The sequence below is a fragment of the Bombina bombina genome, unplaced genomic scaffold, assembly GCF_027579735.1.
Source record: "Bombina bombina isolate aBomBom1 unplaced genomic scaffold, aBomBom1.pri scaffold_891, whole genome shotgun sequence".
Taxonomy (NCBI): domain Eukaryota; kingdom Metazoa; phylum Chordata; class Amphibia; order Anura; family Bombinatoridae; genus Bombina; species Bombina bombina.
Genome location: NW_026512424.1, coordinates 59038 through 79746, shown reverse-complemented (window position 1 = coordinate 79746; position 20709 = coordinate 59038). Strand labels below are relative to the sequence as shown.

Sequence of the window (20709 nt, the reverse complement as noted above, 5' to 3'; positions counted from 1 at the left end):
CTGTTTCAACCAATCAGACACCTTGGAAATTTTTCACGCAAACTGTGAGTAATTACCTTTCCACTTAAAGTCACATCAAAAGATACATGCAAATCATCAGATGAACATTTATTTCCACCTTCCACGATAATTATTTTTACCTTTATTTTTGTTCTTATCAAATGCTTTGAATACTATAGTATGAATATAATGTCATTTTAACTTTAACTTTCGATTAAGAAATTTTAACTATACTATTTTCCTCAAGGTAATAGAGCTCTTTACCACTAACTTAATCAAATCAGAACTTATAAATACAGTCAAATATTGTGTTTTTTATTGCAACAATTAAATATTCTGTTTTTTTAACCTCTTGTAGTCATACCTCCATTATTTTTCACCTATTTGTTCACCCATTTCATAGTGCAACATATATTGCAGAAAAATAAAAAATTAACACAAGAAGCTCATCTATAGGTCACGATTACACACATATATATGTATTGAAATACACACAGCTCCCCTCACCTGTTTTTTACCCCATGGGTATGTGATACAGGCAACCAGAGGTAAAATCATTAATATGTGTTTTACTGGCATCCAAGGAAATACAATCACTGCTCAGTTGTGAAAAGAAAAGTGTGACCTCACCTACCCCCCATGTCCTGTCACCTACTGGTCATCCAGTATTTGATATAGGGGATAGCTGGCAACCCTAGTTATACTGAATTCTAGTTTTAATTTTGATAAGAAAACAATACAATTTGAATAATATTGTAATTGAAACATTTTTAACTAGTTTATCCTTCATTTAAAAAATAAAAATAACTACCTGCTGTTTTTTTTTTTAAATTTTGAACTTGAGCTTTAACTTAAATACCAATATTGTACAGAATCAGGAGTTTTTCATTGTTCAAATCTATGTAATGATTCTAAAAATATGTTATATAACAATGATTTTTAAAGTATACAGTACCTGCTGCAAAGCCAATTAGCACCAATATCAGGATGATGCAAAACCGTAAAAGGTCTCCAAGTATCATCTGTAATATAAGTATTGAACTATATAAATATGTTAGCCATATAACTAAGCTTTTTGTTACAATAATAAAAATCTGGTCATCCTAACCTTTTGTTATACATCTTTAGTACTGGTAATTGAAGTTTGGTTATTATTTGTCTTCTTCATAAACTGAAATATCTATTTGGAAGACTGGGTTAAAATAAAATATAAACCATGATATATTTATTTCCATATATTTGCTCAGATGTTCTGACAGTACTCACCAGTAGAAGAAAAGAACCCAGATTTGGAGGAATAGAAATAAAGCAAAAATAAAAAATCTCTCTCTCTCTCTCTCTCTCTCTCTCTCTCTCTCTCTCTCTATCCAAGCACTCATTGTAGGTTGTGTTGCCTGGGTGCACTCTATGGTAGATAGGTAGATCTTATGTTAATTAAGCCCTGTGAGTGCCTCTTCTTTTCATGAAATTTTATAGATATATATCAGTGTCTTTTGCTCCCCTGTTAAAGGGTCATGAAACCCAAAAATTTTCTATCATGATTGAGATAGAGCATACAATGTTAAACAACTCTCCAATTTACATAGAGCATACACTTTTAAACAACTCTCCAATTTACTTCCTTTATCCAATTTATTTCATTCTTTTGGTAGCCTTTGTTCAAAAGCATACATAAGTAGGCTCAGGAGCAGAGCAGCAATGAACTACTGGAAGTTAGCTGCTGACTAGTGACTGCACATATATGCCTCTTGTTATTGGCTCACCATGTGTGTTTAGCTAGCTCCCAATAATGTGTTGCTTCTCCTTCAACAAAGGAAACCAAGAAAAATTTGATAATAAAAGTAAACCAGAAAGTTTTTTAAAACTGTATGTTCTATCTGAATCATGAAAAAAATGCACATCCCTTTAATGTCAATCTCCCCTGGGAGATTCTGGATCCCACAGAGCTTCATTGATTTCTGTAGGCCAGATTATCAAAGATTTTCCATCTTAGAGATACATTTATAGTGCAGACTTCAAAGGGACAGAATTCTCTAAGAAAAAAGGACAGAATCTAGAAATCCCAGAGAGTTGAGAGATGCCTTCAATAGAAATTAAAGAAGCTCTGGAATACAGAATCTCACAAGAGAGATTGAAGTTAAAGGGACAGTCTACACCCAAACATAAGTTTTGCCTATCTATGTAAACACATACAATAAGCGTCCTGCACCAAGTCCTTTGAACAGCAGCTGGAAGGTAGTAGCTGAAAATGTATAACACTTTTAGTTGTAAACTGCCGAAAATGGCCACCAGGCTCCACCCACCTTTTGCACGCAGTTGGTTATGTTAGGTCTTCTCAAATAAAGATCGACTCGTAAATAAGTTGCCATGCTCGCACACGCTGATTTGCGCATGCGTGGTTGAAACACTGATGTGTTGCTTCTTAAAGATTCCCCATTATTGTTGGTTGTAATTTTCGTTCCGTTAAGAGTTTAACTGAGCACTACTCTGCATAGCACTGCATTTAAAAGCGGTGTTCTCCTTCCCTCTCTTTGTGCTGAAGGCTGAGGCTCCCGGTGGCTGCTAGTTTATCCCAAACTTTTTCCCTCACATTTGCTTTGGGCATTTTTATTCTTAGAGCCTGGGGGATTTACTACGACTCAAGGGAGGCACATATTAAACATTTTAAAAACCCACACACAAGAGTAAAAAAACCCTGCACGCATGATGAATAAAAATTCTGTCTCTAAAGTCACAGAGCAGGTAGGAGTTGTGCTGCCCTGCTGAGACTGCCGTGCTTTCTTGAATTAGAGGAAGCATGTTGGGAGGGCGCTAGTATCTGCCTCTAGATGTCAGCCAAATGAATCAGGGCACAGTGGTTAAAGGAAGGTAGATAGTAAAGAGTCTGTATTGTTAGATGTAATTTTATAGCAACAGTTTTTGGCAATGGTTTATATTTTTCTTAACATAATTCAATTCTTAATCTGTTTATTTTTTAAAATTAGTCCTCGTTATTTTCCCTGTCCAATTTCTGGTTGTTTTTCTGCTGAACAGCAGTATTCTGAAGCTTATTATCACATTTACACAGCAAACTTTTACTCTTTATTTATAAGTAAAAAACATGTGCCTGTCACTTCTGTATTTACAGATTTGTCTGTCTTCCTAGTTCCTGTCTAAAAAAAACTGTAAAACAGCCGGTGTCCAGCGAACACTATTCACACCTCACTGCACAAGGGGTCATCTGCACGTCTCTTTACCACAATGATTCATTTCAAATACAAACTCAAACCCTCACACTTGCTTATCACAAATGTCTGTAAATGTACATACGACCCCTTGTATAGTCATGTGTGAAGGATCAGTGTTCCCTGCACAACGGGTGCTTCAAAGGATTCTGGCTGAAGTAAAAAAACAAACAAATCTTATCTAAAAGAAGCAACCTGTAGATAGGACTGCAAAGAACCGATACAGATTGCTTCTGGTATGCTCTCTAGGTTATTTATAATGTATTCTTCTGCACTTCTTAGCCCTAGAAGTTGCCAAGATAAAAAAAAAAAAAAAACATAATATCTTACAGACTGTATAAAACTAAAAAAAAAATATGCCTATTAGGAATTTCTAAATGAAAATGTAATCTATTAAATAATTCCTGTTTCAAAAAACATAATGTATGTATATTTATGCTGTGTGAATGTGCATCTGTGTGTGTGTGTGTGACTGGGCATCTGTGTGTGTGAATGTGCATCTGTGTGTGTGACTGGGCATCTGTGTGTGTGAATGTGCATCTGTGTGTGTGACTGGGCATCTGTGTGTGTGAATGTGCATCTGTGTGTGTGAATGTACATCTGTGTGTGTGAATGTACATCTGTGTGTGTGTGACTGGGCATCTGTGTGTGTGTGTGTGTGTGACTGGGCATCTGTGTGTGTGAATGTACATCTGTGTGTGTGAATGTACATCTGTGTGTGTGTGACTGGGCATCTGTGTGTGTGAATGTGCATCTGTGTGTGTGAATGTACATCTGTGTGTGTGAATGTACATCTGTGTGTGTGTGAATGTGCATCTGTGTGTGTGACTGGGCATCTGTGTGTGTGAATGTGCATCTGTGTGTGACTGTGCATCTGTCTGTGTGACTGTGCATCTGTGTGTGTATGTGTGTGTGTGACTGTGCATCTGTCTGTGTGACTGTGTGACTGCATCTGTCTGTGTGAATGTGCATCTGTCTGTGTGAATGTGCATCTGTCTGTGTGAATGTGCATCTGTGTGTATGTGTGTGTGACTGTGCATCTGTGTGTGTGTGACTGCATCTGTGTGTTTGAATGTGCATTTGTGTGTATGTGTGTAAGTGTATATGTGTATGTGCATCTGTGTTTGTATGTGCATGTGTGTGCACATCTGCATGTGCTAATAGGAAAATCATTAAAAAAGTAAAAAGCACTAAAACACCATCCTCTTCAAGTACAGCTTTAAAATTCAATGTAAAAGGTAATGATGAGGTGGTTTTTGGCATCTCACACGAGATTACATAAATTTATTGAAAACCCTGTGAAAATGGTGGAAAGGCAACCGTTAATTTGCACATGTAGTTATGTTCCGAAATGGAACCCTATTGGAATAAAGTTATTGCCACTTTAGAACAGATAATATTCAAAAAAATATTTATATGCTTGATATTTTTTTTATTAATTCTATCCATTAAATTAACTTGCAAAATATGGAAAAATGTCTCCCAAATAATAATTAAATCAACATACAAGAAGTTAGGATATAGACAAAATATTTATATGCACTTTAATTACTTTACCTGCAAATTTATACTGCAGTGCTTCACCATTAACCCTTTCTGTTAAGTTTCCGAATTGTACAGCTCTAACTCCCCCCCCCCCACGATTCCTTTTATGGCTGCATCTATATCCACCTTTGCTTTGGTAGAATGCAAGACTTTAGCAGTTATTATCTGCTGGAGCATGCCTACGAAGAAAATATCCTGATGTGAACTCAGTTAAAATACAATGGCTGTGTTTCTGATGCTAAACACTGAGAAGGGGGGGGGGGGGGGGGGGGATCAGACTTCTCCAGACTGCATGGCTAAGTAACTTATTTTTGAGTTATTTTACCATTTTTGTCTGCAATTTTTTAACAATTTTTTTATGCAAACTATTTTTACTTAATTAGCCCTTTTAGGATATGCACAGATCTCAATTTTTTTATGGCACTTTAAATACATATTATTTCCAGATTAGGAGTCAATATAGTAAAGTTGCAGCAGTTAATTCCCATTGGAAGGCTTCTCAAGCCATTATTTAGAAGTACATACACAAAATATTGTTTAGTGTGAATAAAGAGTTGTTCTCTAATATAGTTAATTCCTTATGACATGGTTGACAATCTCTGTACTAACAAAACTGAGTCACAAGAATCCTTACTTTTTAGTCAGATCATGGGCTAGTCAGCAAGTTATCTCAATGACTGATCATGTGTGTTTGTGCATATTCACTTGCATGTGTTTGTCTGGCTATTCTGGACTGTGTATATGTGTGTCTGTCTGTCCCTGACTGTCTATGTGCCTGCCTATTCCTGCCTCAGCTTACTGCCATCTGAAGAAGCAACTTCTCTGTTTAGGTAAGAGAATAAGTTTATATAATTAATATGTTTATTACTATATACATAGGGCTAGATTACAAGTGATATGTTTTTGTTTTTTTCCGCAATCGCAAAAACTCCGCTAGTGTTAAGCTTTTTGCGTTAGTCAGGTTGCGCTAGTTTTACAAGTTCCGAAAAAAATATTTTTGCGATAGCGGTAACCCAAATAGCGGGAAAAAAAACTAACTTGCATTTTCACGTGCATGTATTCCCCAATAGAAATCAATGGAAAGGGGAAAAAAAGACCCACTCTGTCGAGCAAACGCCATGACAAATACTCATTAGCGCAAACCTGACATGAAAATATGAATATTTCATATTCCAATGTTCTTTAACATGTTTTTTCTAATATCTGCATACCTGATCGCATACTGTAAAATGCACAAAAATAATCACATACTATAATAACCTCATCAGTATGTATCTCTATGTAAAAGTAATTTGGTGGCTGTTTTTCTAACACCTGAGATCCCTTATAATTTTTTTGTGCAATATTTTTTTAAAATAATGTTTATTTGACAGTGTTATTATGAGTGTAAGTGTACTTTGTAATGTATTTTTGATGTGTTTTGTGAGACTATTTTGTTTCGGAAAACGATTAACCACAGCTCTGAGATCACGGTAAGGATTGAAGCATAAAAGGCGATTATGCTAGCGCAATCTTGATTTCTCTCAACTTGTAATATCAGCGCAATGAAAATGGCTTGCAAAAACACGATATCAATACTGCAAAACCTTTTGCGACTCACTTATAATCTAGCCCTATTTGAAGAGCTGTGTCAGCCTGCACAGACTGTGAGATGAGGACAACCATTGTTTTATAATTATTCATAAGTAGTGAGGACCTAAACTTCATCAGACTTTATTAACAATAGCATACTCAGATTATAAAGATTATATTATAATAATAACTTGCAGTAGAAAAAATTCACAAGCAAAAAGCAAACAGAACTGCCACTAGACAGCCACAATAGCTAATGCTAGTTTTAGGAACTGATGCCGGTCCGCCTACAATAAATGTCCCCCTGCATTTCTGGCTGAGGCAAAAAAATTGCACATGTGCAATTTGAAATAGCTAACTGAAAAATATAAACGTGCACTGCTAAACTGTCACACAAGAAATCAGCTAACTGGGCAAGAAGAAAGCTGTGGGCGGAGCTTGCCAGCCATTTTCAGTTGCTAACAAACGATGATTATTTAAAAGTTTCATGTACTTCTTACAAGCTTATAGATGTGGAGCACATTACAAGATGCTTGTCTGGTATGTAACAATAAGTGATAAAGAATAAGTATTGGGTCTAGACTGTCCCTTTAACAAGTGAGCACCTGACACTGATATAATGCTCAGTTTGCAGAAATTACAAATTAAACTGAAATATTTTCACTACATTTAACTTGCATGTTTCTCTAGTTTAGTATACAATACTTTTCTGTCAGTTAAATAAGTGTATTGTAAATGTTGACCAAACTTCACCTGCATACAGCTAGCAAGATAAATTAGTGAGATCTGCAAGTGTAAAATGCTTAGAGCATATCATGAGAATTGAGAGAGATTCAGACATACCCTGGGAACACCCCTGTTTAGTCCAGGGAACTCTCCTGTACCTCCCAAATGTTAGTTTTTTTGTTTTGTTTTTTTACATAAAACAAATACAAAGTGCAATGTAATTTGTAAAAGATACACAAACATATACAAAGTATATCCTAATTTGTTAAAGTAACACAGAAATGATCAAAACATAATTAGAATTTGTAAAATCAATGCTGTACTTAAAGGGCCAGTAAACCCACCAAATAATGTTATGTAATTAGCCTAGCGCCAGTTTTCTAAATCAAAGTATTTCAGAAATATTTATCTACGAAAACAAAATTTTACAGACTGCCGCTCCTTGCTCTACTGAGCGGGTCTGTTTCTTTCCTAAGCGCATCTGGGCACGCTGTCTAGTTACAGCCGGTCCGATCGCGCTATTAAACTAAATGTAGCTCGCTACCAGGCCAGAGCAAGAGTGAGCTACATTTAGTTTAATGGCACGATCGGGCTGGCTGTGACTAGACAGTGTGTCCAGATGCACTTAGGAAAGAAACAGACCTGCTCAGTTTAGCAAGGAGCGGCGGTCTGTAAAATTTTGTTTGCGTAGGTAAATATTTCTGAAATCCTTTGATTTAGAAAACTGGCGCTAGGCTAATTTTTTATAATTCTGCACTATGTATATAGGTTATCACTATATGTATACTGTTATATATGTACATAGCCTTGATATTGACACAGAATACCTGATAGGTGCAGCTAGTTTGAAGAAGGCTGTTACTAGTAAGGTAGACACAGGTTTCCTGTGCTTTTTTGTAAAAGAAAAGGTGCCGGTACTCTACAAAAAAGGTGCCGGTACACACTTGTCAAAGTGACAAGATTATTTACAATGTTTAATGTATTTTGCAGCCCCCTCTTGTAAAAACTAGAGTATTGACATGATGATTACAAATATTACCTCTTATGAGTTGGCAGAGGTGGGGGTACTCAGTACCGGTGAGTACCCCCACAAAAAAGCCCTGCAGGTTTCTAAACAGGCACAGGGATACCCAGCGAGTACTGTTGGTGAGACTGTCATGGGATACCAGATAGGTACAACAGACACAGCTGGTTTGAGGAAGGCTGTCACTAGTATGGTAGGCACAGGTTTCTTAGCAGCCACAGGATACCTAGCAGGTACTGTTGGTGAGACTGTAAGGAGATGCCAGATAGGTACCTCAGGTACAGCTAGTTTGAGGAAGGCTGTCACTGGTAAGGTAGACACAGGTTTCTCAGCAGATACAGGATACCCAGCAGGTACTGTTGGTGAGACTGTCACAGAATACCAGATAGGTAAAGCAGGCACAGTTTCAGGAACAATGAGAGCATACACATGTATCAGGTTAGTCTGCTTAGCTTCCAGGAACCAGTTAAGCATTCGCAGGGGCAAGGTACTGTAAGTATGCTTGGTCTCTGGAACAAGGATAGCATACACAGGTATCAGGAAAATATAAGTGGTGTCTGGAGCAAGGTGAACATACGCAGGTTCAAGGTAAGTATGCTTCATCTCAGGAGCAAGGTAAGCATACACAGGTATCAGGTAAGTATGCTTAGTCAGGAACAAGGTAGGTAAGGCAATAACTCAGCCCAAAGGAATGAGCTGAGTGAGATTTTATAGGAACTACCAGAGCTCAGTCCTCCAGGTTGGTGTTCCTATAATTAGGATGCCGCCCCTTTAAATGTAGGCAGTGTGCGGCCGTGCACGTCTAGAAAGCTGCAGCTGGAGAAAGACTTCAGTCTCTGTGTCACTCCACGTGGGATTCGGTAAGGTCTCTTGCACAAGATGTACTTGTCTTGTATTAATGTTTCTTCAAATTGTAAGTTTTTTTTTTTCCCCCTTCCATCAAGAGCTCTTTTAATGGGATATTAACATTTAACTTTGCTTTCTGCATTTAACGTTATTATTAGTTGGGTATTTTTATCTTATGGAGCCTTGTAATTCTGTGCCTAAATTTGCCTTTGAAGCTAGATCATTTGAACATTTTACTACCAGCATTAAATGTTTATATTATTATATGCTAAGGTATATCCTTCGGTAATCTTATGCAATACATGTATTAATGTTTTATTGCATTCTTACTAGTAATACTACTGTTCTTGCTTTAAAGGGTATTATTGCTCTTTACAGGAAGAATATACATCTTTTTCTCCTAAAATTATGAATTTCATTCAAATAAGCGTTGAAATGATGGTGGCCATACCTCTTTCAACTATGCATAAAAGGTCAGTTCAAAATGTATCTTCTTCTAGTTCTTAGCCTGCTAAGGTTAATGCTTCTAGTTATGAGGCCGTTGTGTCCTTAGAGGGGATGATTTTCTTTGTTGATCAAAAGGGATTTGATGCAATGTTGAGAATGCCGGCGAAATATTAAAAAGTGCCGATATTACTCCTTAAAAAATCCTAGCGTTTGTGAAATGCTAGGATTTACCAGTGGAACAAATAAAGGTGACTTTCAGTCATGAAGTATAAAATACTTCATGATGAAAGTTCCTTTATTTGCTTGAAGCGTTCGCCGCGCTGAGCACCTCAGGCAGTCCACGGCAGAATGCTATTTTGCTGAGAGGTGACGTTTCCACCTCTTAGCCAATAGCCGTGACTAAAAGGTCTTGGTTTTAACAGAGGATACCAAGAGAACAAAGCGTATTTGGTACTAGAACTTTGAAAGTTGTTTAAAATTGAATGCTCTATCTGAATAATGAATGTTTAATTTTAACTTTACTGTCGATTTAATAATGGAGGACATAAACAATAAGGAAGGAAGATGGCTCCTGAGAAAAAAAAAGAAAGAACCTTTTAAATAATTTCCTATAGGAAATAGCATCTTGTTTTACAAAGCGACAACAGCAGCATCCATCTTATGAGTAGTCTTAAAATAACTTAAACAGGTAAATAAGGATAAACAATACAACTGCTAAATATTATTATGAACCCATAATAACTTTTCAATCTTACACCATTCTGCCTGTAAAATTTGCAGCAATGGTGCAGTTAAAGTTAACTCAGGCTTAGTTTTTAAATAAGGGAATACCAAATTGAATTTCCAAACGTTTCTTGATAGCTTCTTTAAAATGAGGCTCCATTGATGTGTATTAGTTTCAGTATATTTGCAGGAATCAAAGCATTTTCCCCTTCAGAGCTAGATTGTGCCATATCATCTGTTTTATAACTAAAGCCATCACATCTTCAAATCTACAGATAGGAACCACATTAGTAACTGCAATCACATATAACTATAGAATACATTCTTTACAAAATTTCCTAGTTTCCCAGACAAAGGCAGTGCAAAGTATTTAGATTTTAATCTTAGTTTCAGTGTCCCAAAAAACATAAGCAGCCAAGTATATCTGACATGCTGCAGGGAATACACGTATATTAAAAACAGAGGTTGCAGAATGTAATACAACATGAACTTATACCTTTGTGGAATAAACACAGATCATCAGTGTTTGGAATCTAGGACTAGCAACATGCTATATTTTAAATGCTGGAATGTTAAAAATACCTGTTGTGACCCCATGCAAAGTCACATTCACCTTGTGATTATGTAAAACTTCAGCCAATCAGAACACATCACATAGAAACCAAAACATGCAAAGTCATTAAGACGACAGGCTGAGAGGAGTGTTAATAAGCATTAGTGCCTGCATGTAGAAGACTGAGAGAATTGACTGGAATGGATAGAAATAAAATAATGCCCTGCAGGATGGCACAATTCTTTTTAGAGATTTTATGAGAGTAGTTTTTGCTTTCTTTCCATTCCCCTAAATTTGGGTTGATGTTATTGCTTCTATTGGTGAGTAATGGATGAGGAGAGCAAAGAAATTGCTAGAATCAGTCTCACTTATTGCCAAACTTCTCCAAAACTACATACTAATGTACTGTATTTTGGTAAACATAAAATAGAAAATCACTTGCATTTACAATGTTTGCAAACAGCTGCTTGTAAGTAATATTACATCAGTTTATTTTCATAAAAAATTAGATATTTATTATTTATAAAAGTCTGATCTATTTTGGAGAAAAGTACAGAGTATCTCCTATCCTATCATGTTCACAAAACAGATGCATTCACCATAGCCAATCAGGAATGTTTGTTTTGATTTTTCTCACTGATTTTAGGACGGTACATATGATAAACTTCCATGGTGAGAATGGAGAATAGGGATATTATAATCCACATGGAATTTCGCAGATTACAAGTGTAGCAATAATGATAGCACGGGTCGTTATACACATTATCGCTGTAACATAATGATTTGCATGCAACTTGATATTACAATATTAAAATAAACTATTACACACATATACACTTTTATAATAAAAATATAATTATAATACTATTAATGTTTTAAAAGGGATATGGCAAGGTGTTTGACTGGAAAGGGCTACAATGTATATAATGCACAACACACAGAAGGATATGCCAAAGCACGACCCTAATGATAATTTAAGCTATTCCAAATATACAACTCTCCCTGCTAGCTGCAAATAAATAATTCAGAAAAGAGAAAAAGTATGGAACAGCGCTTGTACAGCACAAATAATCAATCAGAGGAAGGATAAAGTTCTAGTCACATTAAATGATGTTAATTAAATAGATATTTATTACCACATAATAAAATAAACATAAGCATAAAAAAACAAACTGCAGTTTAGCACTATTTAGGTGACCGGTCACTATTAAAACCTGGAAACTATTTTAATACAGGAATATAACCTGTTCTTATATGCACATTAAAAATATTCACGTTAAAAATATATTGTCAAAAATGACCATTCATATGTGCCACTAGTATTAAAGTCTCGTAAGGAGTCACTTGAATCAACGTCTAATCTTGAGACTGTTATATCCAGTAAATCATGTGAAACACACACGGGTACTTCTCCTCTCCACAGACCCGACAGCTTGTTACCTGCTCGCCAGGGCTCCCACTCTCTGCAGATGAAGAGGAGACAAAAAACAAAAGAGCTTATTTCTTACTTTTGGATGGTTATTTTCTCATTCCACCCACTTCCAAGTCGGCACCGTCTCTGTTTTCCCAGTGTATACGTTTACACATTGTTTGGATCCTTTCACTTCATGTGTTGATCCTTGGCCAATTGCCTGTTTCTAATCTCGGCTCCATTTAGCTTGCTCGGACACCTCCGTGTCACATGTGGCAGTATAGCCAATGGTTATTCTCCAAACGACGGCTATACCAAATAAGCTCACCTAGATACATCGTATTCTCTCTGCGCAGAGATTTTTAGATTCAAAGTGTTAGTGAGCCAATTCTTATACAGACACAGTCCTTCAATCTACGCGTTTCACCTTCTCTCAAGGCTTTATCAAGATGAATGGCTAGTATCTGATGAATTCTTAAATACCCCTCCTCTTGGCTCTGATTGGTTCATACCTCCTTACTTCTTGCATAAAGGTGGATTTATTTCCTAAGGTAGAAGTTTTTCTTACAATGACTCCTATTGTGTAGGCTTGTGCTCCTTTTATAGACATTTTCTTTGGGATAGTTATTCATCCCAAACTTTTCTGGCTTCCGACATATCTCTTATGATGTTATTATTAATCATTTGTAATATTCAAGTCATTCTTGGTCAATTGACATACAGACAAGAAATGAAGAATACATAGGGGATAAAACTTGCAGGATAAGTTATACTCTTCCTATTTATCTTGCTGTAATTAAATAAGAGACCTAACTCAATATACATATCAGTGTCAATTCTAATGTAAAATAAAAGGGGTCAAGTCAAATTCTGAATTGAGGCCTGCGGAATACAAGGTCCCCAATTTTTATGAGTTCTGCTTCCTTTCTAAGTATTAATTTCTGATAATCTCCCCCTCTCCAATTTTTCTTTACTTTTTTCACTGCCCAACATGTGATGTTTTTTGTGCTGTGCTCTCTTATCCTATCTCTATATGGGTTGTTTCCCCTAAATACTGCAATTTGCCGAACAGTGTAAAATGTATAATATATCTTTATCTCTGCAACAGATAGTATCCTTTATTTCATATTTTTTGCCTGTGCTGAAGGATGTAAATGTTTTTACTCTTTTGCTATGCTCACAAGCTTTGCAGCTATAGCATGGAAAAAAGCCACTAACTTTATTACCTCTCAGAACCACTTCTTTTGAAGATTTCTTTTTTCTTTTTGTATTCACTCGGGGGCTAAGATGATTTTTAGATTCGCTGCTTTTCTATATACGAACATAGGTTTTTCTGATATTTCCTTTCCCAAAAGTGTATCAGATTTGATAACATACCATTGTTTACGTATTATTTTTTCCATAACTTTGTGTTGTTGATTAAACGTAGTAATAAATGGTACCTTAATGCCTATTTCCTTATCATTCACTGGCTTTTCTTTCCTTAACATTTTATTTCTGTCATTCTTACTTCTATTTTTGCTTTTTCAAGTACCTTCCTATCATAGTTCCTTTCTATGAATCTTTCTTCCAATATTTGAATTTGACTTTCATAGTCTACTTCCCTAGTACAATTTCTCTTTATCCGTAGGAACTGGCCTTTTGGAGTATTCTGTATCCATCTCTTGGGTGACAACTTTTTGAATGAATTAAGTTATTAGCATCTACCTCTTTAAAATAATTCTTTGTAATTAATGTGTTTTCTTCTGCCACTATATCTAAATCCAAGAATGTGGTGCTTTCTTTGCTATAACCATAGGTGAATTTTAAACCTACTGTGTTCTCATTCATTTTTACAAAGAAGTCCAATAAACTTTTTTCGTTCCATCTCCAAATAATCAGGATATCATCAATGTATCTTTTGAAAAGTATGATGTTTGCACCCAGCTGGTATGGTTCTATAAATTCCTGTTCCCATTTGCCCATAAACAAATTGGCATAGCTGGGCACAAACCTCGTACCCATCGCCGTTCCTCTTACCTGTAAAAACATCTCATTATTAAATGAGAATACATTATGTGTCAGGATGAATTTGATGCTCTCTAGTATACATTGATATAGTTCCTCTAATTCTGTTTTCTTACCCTTCAGGAAATATTCTATTGCTTTAAGTCCCAGTTCATGATCTATTTTAGTATAGAGTGATGTTACATCACAAGTAGCTATGATTAATTCATTATCCTTAGGGAAGTTACTTAATACATTTATAATGTGTGTTGTGTCCTTTAGATATGATAGTAAGGATTTAACGTGTTCTTGTAAATGTAGGTCCAAAAACTCAGAGAGATTTGAGGTAAGGGAATCAATCCCCAAAATAACGGCTCTCCCAGGTGGATTTTCTCTATTTTTATGTACTTTTGGTAGAAAGTGAAAAACGGCCATTTTAGGGAATTGTTGATTTAAGTACCCAAACTCTTTTTTTGTGATTATTTATTTTCCTTGTGCTTCTTTTATATAATACTACATATTATTTAAAGTTTTTTTGTTACCTTCTATGGGGTTGATTTTGATCTTTTTATATGTGGTAGGATCTCCTAATAGGAGATATGCCTCTTGCAAATAAGTCATTGTCCATTCCTTTCCCACAGGATATTTCCCACAGGATATTTCCTTCTTTTTCAAGTACCTTCCTATCATAGTTCCTTTCTATGAATCTTTCTTCCAATATTTGAATTTGACTTTCATAGTCTACTTCCCTAGTACAATTTCTCTTTATCCGTAGGAACTGGCCTTTTGGAGTATTCTCTATCCATCTCTTGAGGTGACAACTTTTTGAATGAATTAAGTTATTAGCATCTACCTCTTTAAAATAATTCTTTGTAATTAATGTGTTTTCTTCTGCCACTATCTCTAAATCCAAGAATGTGGTGCTTTCTTTGCTATAACCATAGGTGAATTTTAAACCTACTGTGTTCTCATTCATTTTTACAAAGAAGTCCAATAAACTTTTTTCGTTCCATCTCCAAATAATCAGGAAATCATCAATGTATCTTTTGAAAAGTATGATGTTTGCACCCAGCTGGTATGGTTCTATAAATTCCTGTTCCCATTTGTCCATAAACAAATTGGCATAGCTGGGCACAAACCTCATACCCATCGCCGTTCCTCTTACCTGTAAAACATCTCATTATTAAATGAGAATACATTATGTGTCAGGATGAATTTGATGCTCTCTAGTATACATTGATATAGTTCCTCTAATTCTGTTTTCTTACCCTTCAGGAAATATTCTATTGCTTTAAGTCCCAGTTCATGATCTATTTTAGTATAGAGTGATGTTACATCACAAGTAGCTATGATTAATTCATTATCCTTACGGAAGTTACTTAATACATTTATAATGTGTGTTGTGTCCTTTAGATATGATAGTAAGGATTTAACGAGTTCTTGTAAATGTAGGTCCACAAACTCAGAGAGATTTGAGGTAAGGGAATCAATCCCCAAAATAACGGCTCTCCCAGGTGGATTTTCTCTATTTTTATGTACTTTTGGTAGAAAGTGAAAAACGGCCATTTTAGGGAATTGTTGATTTAAGTACCCAAACTCTTTTTTTGTGATTATTTATTTTCCTTGTGCTTCTTTTAATATATTATATATAATACTACATATTATTTAAAGTTTTTTTGTTACCTTCTATGGGGTTGATATTGATCTTTTTATATGTGGTAGGATCTCCTAATAGGTGATATGCCTCTTGCAAATAAGTCATTGTCCATTCCTTTCCCACAGGATATTTCCTTTGGGAAAGGAAATATCAAAAAAACCTATGTTCGTATATAGAAAAGCAGCGTATCTAAAAAACATCTTAGCCCCCGAGTGAATACAAAAATAAAAAGAAATCTTCAAAAGAAGTGAATCTGAGAGGTAATAAAGTTAGTGGCTTTTTTCCATGCTATAGCTGCAAAGCTTGCAAGCATAGCAAAAAAGTAAAAACATTTACATCCACCAGCACAGGCAAAAAATATGAAATAAAGGATACTATCTGTTGCAGAGATAAAGATATATTATACATTTTACAATTCTCGTGCAAATTGCAGTATTTAGGGGAAACAACAAGACCATATAGAGATAGGATAAGAGAGCACTTGTATAATATAGAAAAGGGTAAGTTAGAAACCCGCCTGTACAATCATTTTAAAAAAGTGCACAACAACAGCACAAAAAACATCACTTGTTGGGCAGTGAAAAAAGTAAAGAAAAATTGGAGAGGGGGAGATTATCAGAAATTAATACTTAGAAAGGAAGCAGAACTTGTATATGAATTGGGGACCTTGTATCCTGCAGGCCTAAATTCAGAATTTGACTTGACCCCTTTTATTTTAGATTAGAATTGACACTGATATGTATATTGAGTTAGGTCGCTTATTTAATTACAACAAGATAAATAGGAAGAGTATAACTTATCCTGCAAGTTTTATCCCCTTTGTATTCTTCATTTCTTGTCTGTATGTCAATTGACCAAGAATGACTTAAATATTATATATGATTAGTAATAACATCATAAGAGATATGTGGAAGCCAGAAAAGTTTGGGATGAATAGCTATCCCAAAGGAAATTTATATAAAGGAGCACAAGCCTACACAATAATAGGAGTCATTGTAAGAAAATTCTACCTTAAGAAATAAATCCACCTTAAAGGGACAGTCAACACCAGAATTTTTGTTGTTTAAAAAGAAAGATAATCCCTTTATTACTCATTCCCCAGTTTTGCATAACCAACACTGTGATAGAAATACATGTTTTACCTCTGTGATTACCTTGTATCTAAGCCTCTGCAAACTGCCCCCTTATTTCAGTTCTTTTGACAGGCATCCATTTTAACCAATCAGTGCTCACTCCTGGGTAACTTCACGTGCATGAGCTCAATGTTATCTATATGAAACTCATGAACTATTCTCTATTTAAATCATGAAAGTTTTTTTTGGACTTGACTGTACCTTTAAGGCAAGAAGTAAGGAGGTATGAACCAATCAGAGCCAAGAGGAGGGGTATTTCAAAGGACACTGTACCCAAATTTTTTCTAATGTGATTCAGGTAGAGCATGCAATTTTAAGCCACTTTCTAATTTACTCCTATTATCAAATTATTTTCATTCTCTTGGTATCTTTATTTGAAATGCAAGAGAATGCCGGCCCATTTTTGGTGAACACACTGTGTTGTTCTTGCTGATTGATGGGTAAATTCACCTACCAATAAACAAGTGCTTTCCATGGTCTGAACCAAAAAATAGCTTAGATGCCTTCTTTTTCAAATAAAGAAAGCAAGAGAACGAAGAAAAATAATATGATGATAATAGGAGAAAATTAGAAAGTTGTTTAAAATTGCATGCTTTATCTGAATCACGAAAGAAAAAATTTGGGTTCAGTGTCCCTTTAAGAATTCATCAGACACTAGCCATTCATCTTGATAAAGCCTTGAGAGAAGGTGAAACGCGTCGTTTGAAGGGCTGTGTCTGTATAAGAATTGGCTCACTAACACTTTAAATCTAAAAATCTCTGCGCAGAGAGAATACACTGTATCTAGGTGAGCTTATTTGGTATAACCGTCTTTGTAGATTAACCATTGGCTATACTGCCCCATGTGACACGGAGGTGTCTGAGCAAGCTAAATGGAGCCGAGATTAGAAACAGACAATTGGCCAAGGATCAACACGTGACGCAGAAGCATTCAAACAACGTGTAAATGTACACACTGGGAAAACAGAGACGGTGCCGATAAACAACCATCCAAGAGTAAGAAAATACGCTCTTTTGTTTTTTGTCTCCTCTTCATCCGCAGAGAGTGGGAGCCCTGGCGAGCAGGAAACAAGCTGTCGGGTCTGTGGAGAGGAGAAGTACCCGTGTGTATTTCACATGATTTACTGGATAGAACAGTCTCAAGATTAGACATTGATTCATGTGGCTCCTTACGAGACTTTTATATACTAGTGGCTACTAAAGGAGACTTTTTTTATTTGCATATCCTGGCTTACCACACGAAGATGTACGCTATATATAATGTCTGTTACTTAGGGAGGTTTTAGCGACTCTGGATGATTGTGACCCTATTATAATACCACCAGAGAAATTGTGTAAGATGGACAAATATCTAGAGGTGCCTACTTACACTGATGTTTTTCCGGTTCCTAAAAGAATTTCGGAAATTGTTTAAAAGGAATGGGATAGACCAGGCATACCATTCTCTCCTCCTCCTACTTTTAAGAAAATGTTTCCTATATCAGACACCATTCGGGACTTGTGGCAAACGGTCCCTAAGGTGGAGGGAGCTATATCTACTTTGGCTAAGCGTACAACTATACCTATTGAGGATAGTTGTGCTTTCAAAGACCCTATGCATAAAAAATTAGAACAGGGACAGGGGTTTTACTCAAATCTTTTTGTATTTCCCAAAAAAGAAGGAACTTTCAGACCCATTTTGGATCTCAAGTGTCTAAACAAATTTCTCAGAGTCCCATCGTTCAATATGGAGACTATACGAACAATCTTACCAATGATTCAGGAGGGTCAATATATGACTACCGTGGACTTGAAGGATGCATACCTTCATATCCCTATTCACAAGAATCATCATCGGTTCTTAAGGTTTGCCTTCCTGGACAAACATTATCAGTTCGTGGCTCTTCCTTTCTTGCCACAGCACCCAGAATTTTCACAAAGGTTCTAGGGTCTCTTTTAGCGGTTCTCAGACCGCGGGGCATAGCAGTAGCGCCTTATCTGGACGATATTCTGATTCAGGCATCAAATTATTAATTGACAAAATCTCACACAGATATAGTATTGTCTTTCCTGAGAACTCACGGTTGGAAAGTGAACATAGAAAAGAGTTTATTAGTTCCACGGACAAGGGTTCCATTCTTGGGGACTCTTATAGACTCGGAAGACATGAAAATATTTCTGACAGAGGTCAGAAAGACAAAGATTCTGAATACTTGCCGAGCACTTCAGTCCATTCATCGGCCATCAGTGCAGACCACTGCAGCTGTGCATGTTCGGACAGTGGAATGGGGATTATGTGAATTTATCTCCTCAGATAAATCTGGATCAAGAGACCAGAGACTCTCTTCTTTGGTGGTTGTCGCCGGATCATCTGTCCCAGGGGACTTGTTTCCGCAGACCCTCGTGGGTGATAGTGACAACGGATGCCAGTCTTCTGGGTTGGGGTGCAGTTTGGAACTCCCTGAAGGCTCAGGGTGTTTGGACTCAGGTGGAGTCTCTACTTCCAATCAATATTCTGGAACTGAGAGCAATATTCAATGCGCTTCAGGCATGGCCTCAGTTGGCTTCGGCCAAATTCATCAGGTTCCAGTCGGACAACATCGCGACTGTGGCATATATAAATCATCAGGGGGGGACAAGGAGTTCCTTAGCAATGATAGAAGTATCCAAGATATTCTGATGGGTGGAGACCCACTCTTGTTATCTGTCGGCAATCTACATCCCAGGAGTAGAAAATTGGGAAGCGGATTTTCTAAGTCGTCAGACTTTTCATCCGGGGGAGTGGGAACTCCATCCGGAGGTATTTGCCTCACTGATTCTCAGATGGGGCAGACCAGAGTTGGATCTAATGGCGTCTCGACAGAATGCCAAGCTCCCAAGATACGGATCCAGGTCAAGGGATCCACAGGCCGAACTGATAGATGCCCTGGCAGTGCCTTGGAAGTTCAGCCTAGCTTATGTGTTTCTACCATTTGCTCTCCTTCCACGCATGATTGATCGAATCAAACAGGAGAGAACTTCAGTAATCCTGATAGCGCCTGCGTGGCCACGCAGGACTTGGTATGCGGATCTAGTGGACATGTCCTCTCTGCCGCCGTGGAAACTTCCTTTGAGACAGGACCTTCTCATTCAAGGACCTTTCCAATATCCAAATCTAATTTCTCTGCAGCTGACTACTTGGAGATTGAACGCCTGATTCTATTTAAGCGAGGATTCTCTGATTCGGTCATTGATATTTTGATACAGGCTCGAAAGCCTGTTACTAGAAAAATCTATTATAAGATATAGCGTAAATATCTTTATTGGTGTGAATCCAAGGGTTACTCATGGAGTAAAACTAAGATTCCCAGGATTCTGTCTTTTCTCCAAGAAGGATTGGAGAAAGGGTTATCAGCAAGTTCTTTAAAGGGACAGATTTCTGCTTTGTCAATTTTGCTTCACAAACGTTTGGCAAATGTGCCGGATGTTCAGTCTTTTTGTCAGGCTTTAACTAGAATTAAGCCTGTATTTAGACCTATTACTCCTCCCTGGAGTTTGAATTTAGTTCTTAGAGTTCTTCAAGGGGTTCCGTTTGAACCCAATCATTCCATAGATATTAAATTGTTATCTTGGAAAGTTCTGTTTTTAGTTGCTATTTCTTCTGCTCGAAGAGTTTCCGAGCTTTCAGCGTTACAATGTGATTATATTTCATTCTGATAAGGTGGTTTTTACGTACCAAACCTGGATTTCTTCCTAAGGTTGTTTCAAATAAGAACATTAATAAAGAAATTGTTGTTCCTTCATTGTGTCCTAATCCTTCTTCCAAGAAGGAGCGTCTGTTACATAATCTGGACGTGGTTGGTGCCTTGAAGTTTTACTTGCAGGCAACCAAGGATTTTCGTCA

General features: G+C 36.6%; 1 protein-coding gene across 1 annotated transcript in view; it reads right to left on the bottom strand.

Moving 5' to 3' along the window:
- Nucleotides 1–20709, bottom strand: part of LOC128644304 (transient receptor potential cation channel subfamily V member 5-like) — a gene marked incomplete at its 5' end in the record, with an annotated part of 124714 nt that overhangs the window by 46270 nt on the left and 57735 nt on the right. The window contains one exon of the mRNA XM_053696970.1: nucleotides 956–1022. Coding sequence (XP_053552945.1) covers nucleotides 956–1022 — 67 coding nt within the window. The remainder of the gene's footprint in view (nucleotides 1–955; nucleotides 1023–20709) is intronic.